This window comes from Labeo rohita, chromosome 17, assembly GCF_022985175.1.
Source record: "Labeo rohita strain BAU-BD-2019 chromosome 17, IGBB_LRoh.1.0, whole genome shotgun sequence".
Lineage (NCBI taxonomy): Eukaryota > Metazoa > Chordata > Actinopteri > Cypriniformes > Cyprinidae > Labeo > Labeo rohita.
In genome coordinates this window covers 7,810,377-7,830,075 of record NC_066885.1, presented here as the reverse complement: position 1 = coordinate 7,830,075, position 19,699 = coordinate 7,810,377, and the positions used below count along the sequence as shown (strand labels likewise).

General features: G+C 37.0%; 1 protein-coding gene across 8 annotated transcripts in view; it reads right to left on the bottom strand.

The window, feature by feature from the left end:
- ralgapa1 (Ral GTPase activating protein catalytic subunit alpha 1) overlaps window positions 1–19,699 on the bottom strand; it is a 94,328-nt gene that overhangs the window by 12,322 nt on the left and 62,307 nt on the right. For all 8 annotated transcript variants that reach the window (XM_051133067.1, XM_051133060.1, XM_051133064.1 and 5 more), the window contains 3 exons: window positions 19,541–19,696; window positions 11,968–12,126; window positions 8,794–8,921 (listed from right to left, as the gene is read on the bottom strand). In XM_051133067.1, the coding sequence (XP_050989024.1) occupies window positions 8,794–8,921; window positions 11,968–12,126; window positions 19,541–19,696 (443 nt within the window). The remainder of the gene's footprint in view (window positions 1–8,793; window positions 8,922–11,967; window positions 12,127–19,540; window positions 19,697–19,699) is intronic.

Here is a 19,699-nt window from a genome sequence, read left to right as displayed (position 1 = left end):
CATTACGGCCAATGTCTCCGCGTGGCACAAGCAGATGAGAGGAGAGATAGCCCAGGCTAATGCACCGTTGCCTGGGGCTCCGAGACACTGATCTGGGCCCGGGCTCCAGCATCACAGCCTCTCCTATTAATCTCGGCTGAAACCAAATTGAAGGGCTCGTGAAATACAGCCCCGAGAGCGGCCGGGCCGATTTATCGCCCTGCGTCCTGTCCCCGCGCCCCAGGGGGAAAGTGATGTGCGTGCTGTCGTTGCAAATGCAACATTTATTTAACATTCACGACGTGCAAGTCAGCGCTAATGCTATCAGAGAGGGCCGCGAGTACGCAGAGCTACACGTACGTGGCGGTCCTGATTAGTATGAATGAGTGAAGGTCGGTTTGCCATCTGCCTCCCGTGCATGTCTTTTTTAAACAGTAACCTGATTTTGTGGTTCTACTGAGAGTGGACATTTTTCACCACGGCTTTCAAATGCCATGGCTATTAATTCTTTAAATCACATTTAGCTTCGCAGAAACGATCGAGGTCTGAATTTGCACAAGGAGTGTTTATCTTCTAACATGTTTCAGCAGGTTTTGATGCACCGATGGACAAACTTACAACATTTAAATAAAATAATACATTATTTTTCAATTCTGTGGATCACCTAACACAGCTCTACTAGTCACAACAGCATCAGATGTGAAGACATTTTAATGACTTTTTATTTCTTTTTATTTAGGCCCTTATTCAGGTAGAATTAGGCAATTCAAGATACTTCTAGAACATTGCACCCTTCCTAAAAATAAGTGACTGTGCAGGAATGTTTTAGAGGCACTTCATTCTAAACTCATCCTTTACAATCACTGAAAAAAGTATAAATTTCATAAAACTACTGAAAATTATAGAACTAATTTGGAAATACATGTAAACGATAGATAGATAGATGGATAGAACTAGAGAACAACAGAGAACGATAGATAAATGTTAGACAGAAAGATGGATAGAATGAGAACAACAAACAGAAAGATGATAGATAGATAGATAGATAGATAGATAGATAGATAGATAGATAGATAGACAGATAGACAGATGGACAGATGGATAGATAGATAGATAGATAGATAGATAGATAGATAGATAGACAGACAGATCGATATACAGAATGATCTTCTAGTCTTCTAGAATAATGTCCTTTGAACAGACGAGACCGATGTGGAGATGTTTGGCCATAATGCACAGCGCCAAGTTTGGTGAAAACCTAAAGAGCATGTCAACACAAACACCTCATACCAAAACACAAGCATGCTGGAGAAGGGCTGATCATTTTGGGCTTGTTTTGTAGCCACATGACCTGGGCATCTCACAGTCAATGAGTTGGTCATGAACTCCTCTGTATGTCAAAGTATTCTAGAGTCAAATGCGAGGGCATCTGTCCGACATCTAAAGTTGGGCCAAAATTGGGTCATGCAGCAGGACAATGATCCCAAGCACACCAGCAAATCTACAACAGAATGGCTGAAAAGAAAAGAATCAAGGTGTAGCAATAGCCCAGTCCACGTCCAGAGCTCATTCTGACTCAAATGCTGTGGTGAAAGCTGTGCATAAGCAAATGCCCACAAACCTCAATAAACTGGCGCAACATTGAAAAGAAGAGTGCTCCAAATTCCTCCAGAACAATGTGAGAGACTGATAAAGTCACACAGAAAATGAATGCTTCAAGTTATTGCTACTAAAAGTGGATCTGCAGGCAATTGACTCATAGTGTGTCCTAACTTTGTCACACATGGCCTTTTCCTCTGGGCTGTATTTTTGTTAAATAAATAATGTCACTGTGTGACATGCCATGTGATGATGTTGATCTGAGGATTTATTTTTCAAATTTTAAGACCTGCCAAGGACCAGATCATTTTTTATTATGTCCTGATACAGAAAACCATGAAATTCAATAGGGTGTCCTAACTTTTTCACATGACTGTAGATAGATAGTTAGATAGATAGATAAAATGTTAGACAAAGAAAGATGGATAGAATGAGAACGACAAACAGAAAGATGACAGATAGATAGATAGATAGATAGATATACAGAATTATAGACAAAGAAAGATGGATAGAACGAGAGAACGACAGACGGAATGATAGAACAATAGATAGTGAAGACAGAACAGAGAAAATGATATATAGATATAACGATAAAATGATAGAATGATAAAAACAGAATTACAGATAGACAGATAGATAGATAGACAGAAAGACAGACAGACAGACAGATAGACAGATGACAGAATGAAAGAATGAATGACAATAGATAGACAATAGACAGAAACAGACAAAGATAAAACTAGAACGAAACAATGACAGACAGGCAGACAATAGACAGATAAAAAGGCAGGGAGACAGAACAACAGATATAATGGTTGAACAAATGACAGATAGAATGATAGACGTACAGACACAGGATAGACAGAATGATAGAACGAAATACAGACAGACATGGGTCTCTGCTACACCAACCACAAACTCCATGTGAGAAGCCTGCAGCGCATCCTAAACACTTCGTAAGAGTCAGACCCACATTCCCCATCGCCATGCACCCCCAGGGAGCTTGTTGTTTACCAATCTATCCCGAGCCGGAGGGGGCCACACAACAACATTTTTTTTGTTAACACACCCTGCACCTCTCTCATTCACACACGGCCTGTGTTTGACTGACTGGAAAGTCTGAAGCCGATGAAGCTGTCGGTGTTAACAGGTCAAAACAGGAGAGAAGTAAGGAGGAGTGGCTCAGTGATTGATAGACATATTAATGCTACTGAAGTGAACTGTGCTGGAAAAAAACAACAGCGACGGGTGCCACTTGCGCAATTACTAATGCACAAAATAAAGAGATGTACAAACAGAGAAAGAAAACGGCAATTAAGCACTGACCCCATCAATACCCCAAACCACTTCCCCCACCTTAATCGGTTCCACCCTCTTTTTCAGCACTGATGGGACAATTAGTGAATAGCGCAACCTTCCATCCCCCTTCACACACACACACACACCAGCAAACCACGTTGTTACTGGGACACAATAGGGCCCATTGTGAGAGCTGGCAGTGTGTGGCAGCGCTGCCCGTTAGGCGTTTGGCTGTGGCTACACCGAGTGTGTGTGTGTGTGTGCGGGCCGCTCAAGCATGGGGACAAAAGGGGAAGCGCTGGCCTGCTGCTTCCATCAGCTCGGTTGCCTTTGGAAAAGCCAGAGTCAGAAGGAAGGAGGCTATGACCCAAAGCTCTTCCACTCTCTCCGCTATCACGCCCTGCCATATGCTGACCCCAGCAGCCCGGCACTTATCGCTGCCAATCAGCAGCCAGCGGGCCTGCCCCCGCTGTCACGCCGGAGCTGGAACGGTCCCACACACACCACTGGACTGGCACGGCCAATGGGGAAGCCGCTTAGCACGTCCCCTCCTCTCCCCCTGCGTCCCAATCGACCACTGACAGATGGAAGATGGCCGTGACTCTTAGACTTACGTGTTTTTTTTTCATCGAGTCCAAGCCAAAAACACCCAATCTCCCCCCGGCCAACTCGCAGCCGCGAGCCAGACGGATCAGATAATGTGGGTTTCTCTCGCCGTGCAATCGGGGCTTGAAGGACCAGATCTAGATCCACTTCATTCCAGGATGCGTTACAAGACGACTAACAGCTGTAGCGATCCGGTAGCCTGGGGGCGAGATGGGTCAACTAGCTCTAATCGAAGTAGGGTGTTTAAAACACGCACACACTTTCACATATGGCAGCCCAGAACATTTTATCACTCAGACCCAACATGGTGCCCTCAGAGACTAAGGCTGCTTGGAAGGCCCCGAGCTCGGGCTCTTTTTCCACACATGGCCCTTTGGATTACTCCTGTGCTATCTGCGGTTTAACCCTGTTATTTTGTCTGCCCAGCATTCATAACACTGACCCACGCCAGCTACCTGCTATCTGCTGTTTTTTTCCCCCCTTCCCTCCAACAGACATTAAGACCAAAGAGGCCCCTTTCTCTCCATTCCAGGCCCTAATTTCACAGTCATGCCGAATGAGGGATCAGTGCGCGGGGAGGCAGATGGACGCAGCCCGGGGCCAAGAGAAGGAACTGGAACTTAGAGTCAGGCACAAGAGAGGTTGAAGCGTGTTGGCTTACAGAATGAGAAAAGAGAAGAGATGGAAAAAAAAAAAAGGGAGAACAGTGAATGAAAAAGTTTATAGAGTTTCAGGGCAGAAATTAGGGATAAAAAGATGTTGTTTTGACATTGCTTGACAAAGGACTGTATAAAAGGAAAAGGCTGGTCTGTCTTTGTTAAATCTAGATCATTTACCTGACAATGCATGTCTCTGCTGAGCTAAAGAGGGGCTACTGTGATCATGCGTCAGTTGGTGCATCTCTAAACGAGGACCTCTTCAGCAAAAGCAGCGCCTGACGTGTGTATCCAGATCAAATCTAATTTTGTTTTTCTGTGACTAAAGGTGGTAAACTGAGGCTCAGCGTGCAACGCAATTCAGGTGGACGAAATGAGCTTGATTATACAGATGGAAAAAGACTTAAAAGCCAATGTGTTTTTTCCATGCATAATTATTTTAAGTACTTACACTTCTTTCAAATTATACAAATCAACCCAAACACTGTGATTGACTAACAATGCAACCAGTGCAGTTCAATTCACCAAACGAATGACTCTTATGATTAGATTTTTTTAGTGAGTCAAAAACATACAGCACGCCCAGTGTAGCCTAATTCCCAAAACGAAATATTCTACTGAGCCAGTTCTTTTAGTGAACCAAAAACACGTCACCACCAGTGTAGCCTAAATCCAAACTGATTACGAGTTGGTTCTTTTAGTAAATTAAAAACATGCAGCATGATCAGCGTAGCATGATTGATGAACAAATGACTGCTAGGAGCTGGTTCTTTTAGTGATTCAAAAACACATGACCAGCATAGTCAGAATCTGTAAATGAATGACTCTTATTCTTTTAGTGATCCAAAAGCATACAGCACAATCAGTTTAGCCTAAATCCCAATACTAAATATTTTTCTGAGTCAGTTCTTTTAGTGACATATATAACATACATTGTATAGTGCGACCAATGTAAACCGAATCCTGAAATTAATGACTCTCATGAGTTGGCTCTTTTAGTGAAAGACCAGTATAGCCAAAATCCAAAATGACAGACTCTTATGAGCCAGTTGCTTAAATGAATTAAAACATCATCAATGTAGCATAATTCATGAACAAATAACTCTTAGGTGCTGGTTCTTTTAGTGATTCATAAACACACGGCCAGCATAGCCAGAATCCGTAAACGAATTACTCTTATGATTCGATTCTTTTAGTGAATCAAAAACATACAGCAGGATCAGTGTAGCCTAAATCCAAAACAATAGACTCTTATGATTTGATTCTTTTAGTAAATTAAAAACATACAGCATGACAAATGTAGCATAATTCAAGAACAAATTACTCTTAGGTGCTGGTTCTTTTAGTGATTCAGATACACACGACCAGCAAAGCCAGAATCCATAAATGAATGACTCTTATGATCCTTTTGGTGAATTAAAAACATACAGCACGACCAGCGTAGCCTAAATCCCAAAACAAAAATAATCTACTGAACTGGTTCTTTTAGTAACTTGAATAACATACTATGTGTGGTACGACCAAACTGAATCCTGAAATAAATAACTCTTATGAGTTGGTTCTTTTAGTGAACCATAAACAAACAGCACAACCAGTGTAGCCTAAATCCAAAATGATAGACTCTTATGAGCCGGTTGTTTGAATGAATTAAAAACATACAGCATCATCAATGTAGCATAATTCATGAACAAATGACTCTTAGGAGCTGGTTCTTTTAGTGACTCAACAACACAAGACCAGCCAGCCTGAATCCGGAAATGAATTACTTTTTTGGTTTGATTCTTTTAGTGAATCAAAACATACAGCACGACCAGTGTACCCTAAATCCAAAACAACAGACTCTTACAGCACAAGTCGGTTTTTCAAATTAATTAAAAACATACAGCATGATCAATGTAGCATAACTCATGAACAAATGACTCTCAGTGTGACCAGCATAGCCAGAATCCAGAAATGAATCACTCTAATGAGATGAATCAAAAACATACTGGCAAAGCAGCACAATTCATGAGCGAACAACTCTTATGAAATGGTTCTTTTAATGAACCAAAAAAATACAAAATAATTAGTGCAGCCTAAATTCCCCAAAAAATTAGGGTCTTCTGAAAAAGAAGTGTGACCAATGTAACTCAATTCCAAAAACTAATTAAAATTAATAATATATTTTTTTATAATGTTGTACCACATACTTCATTAGCAGAGAGTAAACTTTTAATAAGTAAGCAATTCTAGCACACTACTAAATCACATTACTAAAATATTACAAAAATAAACTCAAATGAATCAGAACTGAACTAAACTGAATTGAACTGAGAGCCTGTGAATTGGAACTGAGTCAAATCTGGAAAACTCTATGAGTACCCAGGCCTAAAATTCTAAATATCTTATGATTTATGACCTTAAGATGAGGATGAGTAGAATGAATTAGATGATGGCTCACGACTAACTCCATATGGGGACTGAACCAGCAACTTTACCAGCTCTGCACTTAACTACTACACCATGCCACCCGTTAGTGATTGATTCAGAGATAAGAGGACGTTAGAGGGACAATTAGGTTACATCACTTTCTCTCTCTCGGCAATGACTGCATGCGGCGGCACCATCAACAGGTAAGCAGGAGACACTGTAACTTCCTTCCTCGCATCCCTGGGGTCCTCTCAGTCTCGCGGCCCGATTTCATCATAGGAGAGCAGCTCGTCTGGCACATAGATCTTCTAATCACTACTAGCCTGCCATCCATCCCTCACAGTCATCAATTATTCGCACAGGACAGAATAAAAAGAAGGTGCGAGGGTGCTCAAAGAAAGAGGAAAAAAAAGAGGGAGGGATAGTTTCAAAATAAAGGGAATCAGACTGAAAGAAAAACAGACCAAGAGAAAGACGGAGAGAGAGAAAAGGTTTGGAGAGACATCCGTCGATAATGACAGATTACTGTAATTCAGGCTGTCAGGAGCATCGACCTGTGCGGCTCACGCCAATCAATAGCTCAGTCCACTATCGAGCTCCGCGCAGGCACACAGATGGGCGAGATTGCTGTGAGCGAAAGACTCAAGCTGAGCCAAACAATCTCTCTGGCTTGGAGGACATGGCAGATGAGAATCGCTTTCCCCCCCTTTTCTCTCTCTCTTTTTCTCCCCTCCTCACCGACTTTGCTTTGTTTTCTGGAAGTAGTATCTCTTTGAGAAGAAAAGAGCGCTCTTAAAGAAAGGTTAAAGGTCTTTGGTGCCAACGAGACAGGCTGGATTTGGACTTGGAAAGGTTTGGATACTGAACATTATCTAAAGCACACAGTGGCTGTAATCATTTAGCACCAAATGTTTTTGGATAAAACAAAACAGATTGTCAAAGTAAAGAAACTAGATTTTTATAGTGGCACTTGACCATGCAAAAATCATGATGGGTTGCCTTCAAACTTTTGTAAAAAAAAAAAATCAAAATGATGCTAAATTTGAGACTAAAACCATCCCAACCCAACCATCAATGGCATTCTGGTCTGTAGATATGGCTCAAGTTCATCTTTAATATATATATATATATATATATATGAAATAAAATGCAGTAAAAAATATGAAATTATTATATATTTATTTCTTTAGTCTTCAGTGTCATATGATATATATATGAAATATAATCAAAATAGATAAAAATCAAGCATGATCAAGTCAATAAAAATGCAGTAAAAAATTAAATTATTATGCGTTTATTATAATATATTGTTTTATTTGTTTTTATATATATATATATATATATATATATATATATATATACACATACATATTATATTTATTACATTTATTTTTTAAGTCAGAAAAAAAGTTTATATAAGAAAATTTCTTAAGCACCAAATAAACATGTTAGAAACATTTCTTAAGAATCATGTGACAATAAAGACTGAAGAAATGCAGGTAAAAATTATATTTTAAATATATTACCATAACAAAAATGTTATTTTACATTGTAATAATATTTCACTATATTACTGCTTATTGTATTTTTGATCAAATTGCTGTCTTTGAGTGTAGAAAAGTCTTTTTTCAAAAATGGTAGTGCAAATGATCCATATTGGTTTGATTTATAAAAACTGACTTCCATTAACTTATTCCACATTAACTTTTACAGCCCTAATAATTATGTAAAAGTAAACAAGCCAAAACTACTACAATATAAGCCTATTTAAAGAGACAATCCATGCTGTGTATGTGTAATAACTGAAAAGAGGTTGAAAAAGCCCACAAAATAACACTGAGTAGAGGTTCAGATCGTATGACAGAGAAAAAGAGACAGAAAAGAACACCAAATTGCCAGAGAAGCGTTTCAAAAGCAAATGGCTGTGCATCACGCTTAGCAGGCATTGAGGAGTGATCAGAATGATTCCATCACCCGCCTGACTGGGCGAGCAGAGAGCGGTGCTCTACATGTGCAGAGCTGAGAAATAAGACATCAATAATTATCGAGCGGCTCTACCTGCTCCCGTCAGCGCCCAACCTGACCGCTCGCGAGTCAATCCGTACATACGTGAGCCAGGTCTGTACGGCAGGAGAAGAGAGCTGAAAACCAACCAAGCAGGCTGTAACAATGATAATAGGCTTCTGCCACCTTAAACATGACAAAAGCACACATGTGCACTCGTTAAAGTCTGGGAAAAGGATACAAATTTTGGTAAAGAGGGATGAGGGATTTCAGCGCTCTGCTGGCGTTGATGGCCGTGGCTCGCACCACAGTGGGTAAGATATTTCCATCCACTATGGCTCCGTCAAACAAGGGACCGAAAAATGGCACCTGTGGAAAGTGAGATGACATGATATATGAACACTTAATGGCCTGTGAAGAGCAAAATGTGAGAAGCTTCAAGATGGAAGAAAACACACATTTCAATCAGCATTAAGGTCTATTCACACTCCCATAAGTTCACATTTTCAGCATGAAAAATGTGCATGACAAGACTATAAAATGAAACAATGAATCTCTATAAACGCCTTCAGATGGAGTCTGAAAAATTGTATTGTGATTTTCTGTTTTTCTATTCCGATCCATTTTATTTTATACAGTACTTTTTTAAAAGTTTGGAGTCTGGAAGATATTTTAATGGTTTTTAATTAAGTTTCTTGTGCTGATCAAGGCTGCATTTATTTGATTAAAAATACGAAAAAAACAGTAATACTGTAAATTAATTTTACAATTTAAAAGAACTGTTTTTTATTGCAATATATTTTAAAATGCAATTTATTTCTGTGATGCAATGCTGAATTTTCAGCATCATTACTCCAGTCTTTAGTGTCACGTGATCCTTCAGAAATCATTTTAATATGCTTAAAAACAGTTTTGTTTATTAAATGTTAAAAACATTAAGTGCTGCTTAATATTTTTGTGGAAACCATGATTTTCAGGATTTTTCGATGAACAGAAAGTTCAAAAGAGCAGCATTTATTTGACTTTTTTGTAACATTGTAAAGGTCTTTACTTTATTTTATTTTATATATTTATAGAAATTGAATGCGTCTTTGTTGAATAAATGTATTAATTTCTTTCAAAACTCCCAAACTCCAGAATGGTAGTGATTTTAATTTTTTCAGATACAAATCATTTTATTCAGATAAACTTTTGTTTACAGAATGAACAGTTTTGGCGTAAAACATTGTTTGCAAATATGTAGTTGCATTATACTTTCTGCGAACAGGCCTTCGCACACCATATAAGCTAGCAGCTTTATCCTTCAAATAAAAGGAGGCATGAAAATGTCAAAACCTCCGACGTATTTCAGCCTGTTACATAAAAAAATCCCTGACATTAAGCAGAAAAGACACAGTGAATAGCCCTCATGCACTGAAATGGGGTCTAAATGGACTTTCATAAAAGCCAGGCCTCGTCTTTCTTTATCTCTCCATCTTTCTACATTTCCTCAGACTGCATGAAAGACTGAGCCTCTCGTCTCGGATCCATCTCCACAGCGGAATTCGATTCTGAGAATCCCATTCATTCAATTAGCCCTGACATAACTGAGCAGGAAGCAATGGCTGGTAGTGCCCAAAGACAGATATGCTTCCACTGTCTCCTGTACCAAACATTGAGCTCATTTACAGAAAAACAAATGGATGTGATGCACAAACAAACATCTCTGCTTTACTGTATACCGATTTCTCTGTTCAGCAGCCATTAAAATCGTTTTTTTTCCCTCTCATAGTATGGATGAGGGTTTCAGGGAATTCAAATACATTAGCCTATAGGCTCGTTCAGACAATTTGTTTCAGTTAACTGGTTCAAAAGTGTCAAAAAGTCTCAAAGGTGTCACATGTTTTATTAGGGTTTTACATTACTGTTCAAAATTGTTGGGTCGGAAATTTTTGGCAATACTTTTGAAAGAAGTCTCTGATCAGCAAGGCTGTATGTATTTGATGAAAAACACAGTAAAATTTTTTTAGGAAATATTCTTACAATTTAAAGCAGCTATTAATTATTTATAATATACAGTTTGCATACTGTAGTTTACATATACAGTCAAACGTTTACATACTGTACACCTTGCAGAATCTGCAAAATGTTAATTATTTTACCAAAATAAGTGGGATTATACAAATCAAGTGCAAGTGCCTGCTGTTCTTCAGAAAAATCCTTCAGGTCGCACAAATTCTTTGGTTTTTCAGCTTTTTTGTGTATTTGAACCCTTTCCAACTATGACACTATGATTTTGAGATCCATCTTTTCACACTGAGGGACTCATATGCAACTATTACAGAAGGTTCAAACACTCACTGATGCTTCAGAAGGAGACACGATGCATTAAGAGCTGGGGGTGAAAACTATTGAACAGAATGAAGATGTGTGCATTTTTCTTGTTTTACCTAAATATTATTATTTTTTTATTTAGCACTGCCCTTTAGAAGCTACAGAAGATACTTACATGGTTCCCAGAAGACAAAATAAGTCAAAGTTACTCCGATCTTCAAATTCAAAAAGTTTTCACCCTGCCCCTCCCAGCTCTTAATGCACTGTGTTTCCTTCTGAAGCATCAGTGAGCATTTGAACTTTCTGTAATAGTTAAATATGAGTCCCTCAGTTGTCCTCAGTGTGCAAAAGATGGATCTCAAAATCATACAGTCACTGTTGGAAAGGGTTCAAATACACAGAAATGCTGAAAAACCAAAGAATTTGTGGGACCTGAGGGATTTTTCTGAAGAACAGCAGGGAGTTTTAACTGTTCAAGACAAAGAAAAGACTCAACAACTATCGCTAAACAAAAAAACACAGATGTAGATCATTCAGGTAATTACATAGTATTACGAATCAAGTGTATGTAAACTTTTGAACAAAGTCATTTTTTATAAATTTAACTATAATTTTCTCTTGTGGACTATATGTAAATATCTTTTATGTGAAATATCTTATTCAGGTCAGTACTAAATAAAAAATAACATGCATTTTGTATAATCCCTCTTATTTTGGTAAAATAATTAACATTGCAGATTCTGCAAGGTGTATATAAACTGTATATACATATAATAAAATATAATAATAATTATTTATTTTTATGATTAATTTATAAATAATTGTCTTTTGAATAATTAAATGCCTCCTTGATGAATAAATAAATAAATAAAAATCTTATGAGCCTCAAATTTTTGAACAGTATTGTAAACACGTCATCTCATCCTGGACTTTAACTCCCAAATAAAGTTTTCCAATGGAGTCAGGTGCTTTAAATGTTTTAAACCTATTTGAATAAATTAAAGAATTAAAAAATAATTTAATTAATAACATTTTGATTTGTGACATTTCTAGTTCCAGACAGGAATGTTTTCCACCGATAAGGGTTTAGTGTTGAGCTCACCTCTGGTTTTTTGATGATCTGGATGCTGTACATATGGTTCTTCATGGGATAGATGATGATGAGCACGTCTCCAAACTCAGTAGGAATGATGCCTCTCCGGTAGTCCCGTGAGTGCTCGGACCACACGATGTGCACTTCATCGTTACCCAAGTGTCTTAACTGTATGGAGAGAGAGAACACATAAAAGATGTACTTTAGATGTGCAGATTTAAAGCATACTTATTAAACATATAGTTATTCTATAGTAACCTAAGGCTGAATGTTCGTTGTTCACATCCAAAATACATTTGCGTGCATTGTTTAATCTGCAACAACACAAGAAGTCTTGAGCTTGTGCGCTTGTCATATTTTATGACAGTCACGTTTTCTAAAACAAAAGCAAAAAAGTAACTAGTTTGAATTGAATCTCGACTGCATGTAGCCGTGGTCCAGCAACATCCATTCCAGCGTTATTAACCTTGCGCTATGACAGTTGAGAGAACGGACACTCGGTCCGTCTCTCCTCCTCTCATCTATCTTCCACCGATCACTCCATCTTCCCAGGACCCGCTCAATCACTGCCACGGCCATGGGCGCAACGACCCGTCAACTGTCCCGGGTGACGGCCGCAACCTTTATGCAACCAATGACAAACTCTGTCCTTTGGACATCATTCATTTTTTAACTGCAGAGTTCTGCTTTGCGGTTGCAGCTCAAGTTCTTTAAATCAGTGCGGAGCTAAAAATAATACTCTCAACCATCAAATGCATATAGCAGTGACTAGTTTTTATATGACGCTACAAAAAAAACAATTAAAAAGCTATATATATATATATATATATATATATATATATACTTATATGAATATTACATAAATATATTAATAATTATATATAGTAATAATAAATATTTAGCCAACATTGTGAGTGGAAAAAAAACCTGGGTCACCTAAATATATCAATATTTTTTCTCTGTTTTTAAATAATTATTAATAGTAAAACATTTCATTATTGCACTTTATTTAGTTATTTTAAAATAAAATAAACAAAACAATAAATAAAGTGTGCTAATACTATTTTATTTTAAAATAAAAATCTATTTAATTGAGCATTAAATTGAAATACAATTATTTTATTTTGCCAAAGCAGCAAAATAATTAAATGGCATAAGGTAATATAAATTAATAAATTAATAATAATATAAAAATAACAAATAAGTACATACATTTTTTAAAAAATGTATGAACTATTTTATGATATATTATAAACACATGTAATGAATAATATACTTAACATAAATACGTAACTATACATCTAATTATGTATTTTCATGGACTATAACAAACATTTACATTTTCTATACATTTTTTTTAACTAATGAACTAAGAAATGTTTATGGCCAATAAACTCTCTCAATTTACTCACAATTGTGTGCTGTAAGGGTAATTATAATACAATAATATTGAATAAATATAGTAGAATAATACATTAACATTTTCATGGACAATAAGTAACAATTACAGCTGACACATTTTCTCAATTCACTTGCAATTGGCAAGTGTGGAAAATTTTATGAATCCTTCAGAGAGAGGATGTTAGGCGACAAACAGTGAATAAAAAAGCAGCCGTGAGAAGAAGAAAAAAAACAGAAAAATAATTGTGTGTGCGCTGTGGCACCGGCGGCCGCGCTGACACGCTTTAGTGTCTAGTTAACATGGTTTAGAGTTGCTATCGGAAGATCGTGCTCTGGATAGCCTCTCCAGCAGCCCTTGCAAATCCAATTTGCCTCTGAGAAGTCATGATAGGCGATGCAGCACAGGGACGGACCCAATCTAATTTGGGTGGAATATAGCTGTGTGTGGCGTGGAGGTCCCCTCAGCTCCCCTGCAGGGCAGGGACGACAGTCCAAAACCCCTTCACCGGCCCAACCGCCCCACACGTCACTTCACCTCACGCCTCGTGCTCAAATTACAGCCATGAATTACATCCAGCCTTCAGCTGCACCGTCGCAGACGAGGGACTGCCATTTCGTTCCAGGGCGTGTGTCCGTGTGACAAAATGATTGGAGTTTTATTGGACGATAAGGTGGTCTGGACGGAGAGATTTTCTTTCATCTCAGCCATCTTTGTTTAATCATGTAATATCATTCTGAGAAATGCCACATTCGATTGGCGGCCCGTGGTGCAGATCATGGCAACACTGTGGTAGGAATTCAAACGGCCTGTCCTCATTGTGATAAGAAGATATAGATCTGAATTAGATTTATTATTGCAAGATGTGCTCAGTCACCTCAATGACAAAAACATAGAGGGAAGAAATGCCTGAATTATAGAAGAAAAGTGATCTGGCTTATCCCATTTATGGCAATGAATGCATAAATCCAAAACGTTATTGTTATAAAAAAGAATATATGTTCTACACTTGTGTAGCTTTTGATTAACGCTGTTAAAATTACTGCGTTAACACAGGCGATTAAGTTTTCCAGTTTAACAGCATTAAAATATTTAACACAGGGGCGGAGCTAGAGCTGGCCACCCCAGTCACAACCGCTGCTTCTGTCTCTTTTTCTTGACAAAAAGTGCATTTATGTAGTCGCAGAACGTCCTTACGACCAAACGGGAGACTTTTTAGCTATGCACTCCAACTTCACTTCAGCTTCATGCTATAGTCAAACGAGTGCGGGAAAGGTACAGATGATGAGGGAGTTTCAGTAGAACAACAGTGAACTGAGGTCAGATGTGATGCTGTCAGGCCATATGCCAGCAAAAATTTATTTTTTCGTCCTTCCATACTGTGCTTGTAGCACTTCGGTTCAATTGCACGCACAAATGCGGGGGCGCATTTTTTTTCTCCCTAAAATCCAAATATAAATGTAATATTTTAGATTACTGTAACCCTTTAACAGGCTGTTTTTGCTACTGTACCTTTAATAGTGATTACACTACTGTTCATAAATCTGGGTTTTTTTATTTTAATAATTTAATACTTTTATTATTTCAAATAAATGCTGTTCTTTAAAACGTAAGAACGGGAGCAGCCATTTGTAAATTTTATGAGTCAGGCTTCTGGTCTCATTCATATCCAGCTATTTTTAGCTGGACAAAACAGCTCATTATGCTGCTTGATATTGCAAATTGGTGTGTCTTACGATATTATTTTAATGTTATTATCTTAATTATGACCACACTGGTTTGTAGTGCAAACAATTTTAGTATTTACTGCACTTTATTAATCTTCTCGCTATTTCCCTATAGCAGATAATGAACCGGAGGTCTCACCCTTACACTTACTTCCATTTGAAGAAAAAGGTGGATAAAACAAACGGAAAGAACTGAACAGAAATGTGACAGTAATGAAAAACTGTGTTAAAGAAGCCATATTGTATACCTATATTCATTTTTCTCTCTGAATTTCACTTCATTTTTCACCCTCTGGTCCGTTTTTACTTCTGTACCTTCTATATGAAGATTAATCAGAAACTTAAGGACTAAAAAAAATCTACAGTTCTACATTTCTTTCTGACCGAATATCTTGTTTTACTCAGAAATGTCACAGAAATAAAATCAAGTTGACTTTATGACTTTATGTTGACTTGAATGTGCATGTCATTCATCATCCTCCATTTCCTTCATGGACAAAAATCTTTTTGAAAACAGTGGGCCCTGAAAACAGACCTTCTACATCTTGTCATCCTTCTGCTTAAAGCCAATTACAGTCCAGCATCTTCCCGACAATATCCCACAACCCCCCTTTCAGCATACCTTCTCAGCTCATAAAAACAGAGAAGACACAATAAGCTGTAGGCGAGACCATTTCAGACTAAACGTGGTAATCTAATTAGAGCCCCCCTTTACCACCGAGTAAATGCCCCATGAAATGTCCCTCTTACGGTCCACTGTAGCCCTCCCTCTGTCGCCACAATATCACATTTCTATCTACGTTCATTAATAAGTCTTTGGGGTGCATTAGCACCTTATCGCCTCGTCTTTGCCCCAGAAGACGTATGAGTGAGGAAGTGAGGGGACAGCTCTAATGACAAGCGATTGGTCATTCGGCATGGGGCTGGCCGCTCCACAAACAGCCCCATATCACAGCCTTCCAGCCAAGCTCATTAAGGATAATGCTGCACATTATTAGATTTGTGCTGCCCATGTGAATGGAAAAAAATACCCATGCAGACAAGACATTTGCGGGTGTTTCTTCAAGTACGGCACTTTAATGTCCCAGGGGTTGATTTTTATTAAAACTAACAGCTTGTAACATAGTTCTTTTTGTTATATGAAGGTCGAATTAAAACTGACTTGGCAACTTTTTACCATGCCTTTGTTTTTTTATTTTTGCGACTATATTTTATTGCTTAGCTTTTTCCCAGACCCAGAACTTCAATCTTACAACATGCAAATCCACAATAAAAATATATATATATATTTTTTTAAATATAAAAAATCCTAACACATTCATAACATAATAATAATAATAATAATAATAATAATAATAATAACTTTTTCCAATATTGTCAGTGGAAAAAAAGCTTTGTGACCCATTAAATATAACTATAATCAAATAAAATAATAGTATTATTGAACTGTATTCAGTTACATTCTTTTTAAAATAAAATAAAAAGTCATGCCTGTAATTTAAGCAAATTTGTGTAACTGTGCAGGCGAAAAAAAAACATATATATACACCTTTTTTTTTTTACCATGCCTAAAATTTTTCAGAATTTTTTTTACCATGCCTTTTCAAAAAAAAAAAAATCTACTAGATTTTATTTCTTACATTTGTCCACGCCCCAGAACTTGAAAAACATGAAAATCCACCAAAAAATAGTATAATTTTTTTTTTTTTTTTTTTTATATGTGTTACGATAATTTGTCAGTGGAAAATACCTGTGTTAAATATAACCATTAAATATAACTATAAAATCTAAAATAATTAATAGTAATAGTACTATTGCACTTTATTTAGTTAGGTTATTTTTGAAATAAACAAAATAATAAAAGTGTGATAATACTGTCATATTTTAAAATAAAAATACATATTCATAAAAATACAATTATTTTACAGTACACCTAAAAATACAATGCTACTATTTTCATTTTCATTTTTTCCATTTCATTTTTTATCATAATTTTCATAATTTTCAAACCTAAAACCGGCAAGCTTTTATTGTGGCGGGTTGTCGACAAATAAGTATGTGCACTGCAAGATTTTGTAAATATAACTTGAACAAAATATTTTACTTCATTTTCAGTCGAAATCTAATTTTGCCAATTTATGCAAGAAAGTATTAAAATATTATTGGTGCATATTTGGGATACAGAAAATTTTAGCAATGACAAAAGAGACTTTTTAAAAATAAATAAAGGTTTTCTTTTTTCTTTCTTTTTTTTTTTTTGGACATTGTCATTCTCACCATATAATACCATTAAACAATACATAATTTGAGATGTGTATGCATTGTTGGATATTATTAATAGAGAAAAGTTCTCTATTAATGTCAAAATGTAAAAAGTGTTTAAAGAGAGTTTAATTTATAAAAGCCCACAGCACAAAGAAAAAAAATGTGCCCATAGTTAAAGAAACACCCTAGTAGAAAGACCAAAACTAGAGAGCAATGTTTCTCCATAAGGTCACATCGACTGCGAGGAAGAGTGAGAAAAAGAAAGGGTGCGACATCCCTCTTTAAATAAAAGAGAGACGAGATAAAAGCCAGTGGGAGAGGCAGAACGGGAGAATAAAGTACGGCTGTTAGGAGTCATTACTTTCTCCTTTTCTCTGTTCTGATAGCAGAGAGGACCTTTTCTCTCTACGGGGAACCCAGGAACACAAAAGTGCAGCTCTCGGCAGGTATAAGTGTCCCACCCCTCAGATTAGCCTGGGTTAGGTTTAATGATGAGGTGTGAACACACAGGTCAGCGAGGTTCTGTGTCCCACTTCACCCGCCGCACAGGAGGAGCAGAGCCACACTGCTGGAGAAAACTCGAAACAGAGGAGCTATGAAAGAAATGACACAGACTACAATCTAAAAGCCCTCCACAGGTGAGCTGGCAGGGGGAAAGTTTAACTCTTTAGAGAATCAACAGCTTTAGAGTGACGGAAAACAAGATTTTGCCTTGTTCTTTTGAGACTAGTGCACTATGCAGATATGTGTTCATGAGACAAAGCTACAGTCCAGCTGGCTAAGCTGCAAAAATGGGTTATTTAGATATTGTTTTGTAGGGCTCTATAAAAAGCAGTTTTATACTTTCACAAATTCAGTTTTATTTTTTTCCAAATTCATTTTTTTCCATTTTGATTTTTCTGGATTCCTTTTTTTTCCTTTTTAATTTTTTAGACTCTGTTTTAATGGTTAAAATTAAATTTTTTAATTAAAAAACTACAGAAAAATAATGAAAAAAAGCATGTGTAATTAATTCAGTCATTCAATTAAATCATGAAACGTACACAATTTAACAGCAATTTATTAAAAGATAAAACAAGGCCCCATGAAATAATTTTTTTTAACCAATTTCTGTGTTTTACATCCATTTTCTGGATTCCATTTTAATGGTTTCATTAAATTTTAATAGTCAAAATCATCTCTAATTAATTTATTTGATTAAAAAAAATAATAATAAAAAATGATATATATATATATATATATATATATATATATATATATATATATATATATATATATATATATATATATATATATATATATTTTTTTTTTAGAAATATGGTGTTGTGTAAATTAACTCTGGTAAATAATTATTCTGTTAAATATTGTATATATATGTGTGAGGCACTTTTTTTGGACTTGTTTTGGTTTTCATCTGAAATAAGGAAGTCATATACACCTACGATGCATGGAGGGTGACTACATAATGCGCTACAGTGGTGTTGGGTCCTATCGTCAGCCTGCCAGATCGCCAATACATGATATTATCGTTCTAATTTATTTAATTATTTACATGCTTAGTTTCATTGCCTGAAACCAGCTCCAGCAAAAAGAAGCCTAAAATTAGTCTAGTGCAAGTTAATGCATTTTTAAAAAAACACTTGCGTTATAAGCGATGCTAAATACACTGTATGATGAATAAATCTCTTTCCACACACGGCACACGTCCGCAGTGCGTTACAGCTCCGACGTGGCCACCGGAGTAGATCGCGACCACTCTAGTCAATGCTTGTGTTTATACCCACCGCGCTGCGGCTCGTTGAAGCATCTCAGAAGCTGCTCTGTGCGCTGCATTGCTAAAGTAAGGCTAATCCCCCACCTCGTCCCTCCCCACCCCCTAACCATTCAAATTTCCATAGGCAGGATTTATTTTAATGATATTCTAATGGGGCGCGTTGTGACATCATAACATCGGGAAAACAAACACTGTAGTCCAAAGTAGCCATTCCTTGTAGTTCTTTAAAAGGGATTTTTTTAAAAATGAAATCTCTCTCTTTGGAGTGAACTTTGAGATTTGTAACTTGGTAATATTTTTTTATGCCCAAACATACACACCACACACTGACTAAAAAGTGAAAAAGCATAATAGGACCCCTTTAAACCCAACTAAAATTATAAGCTTACTTCAAAATGTCAGCTTCTACAAGTTTACCTTTTTAGTTAGCGAGTCATCTGAGTCCGGAGGCATGCGTGTGGAGACGTGGAACATCACTTCAACTGTAGAGGTGGCGAAGTAGGGCATGGTCAAACCCGTGCTCTTGTTCCGCTGCAGGCCGCCCATGAAACCACAATGACTCGTTAGGTTAACCTG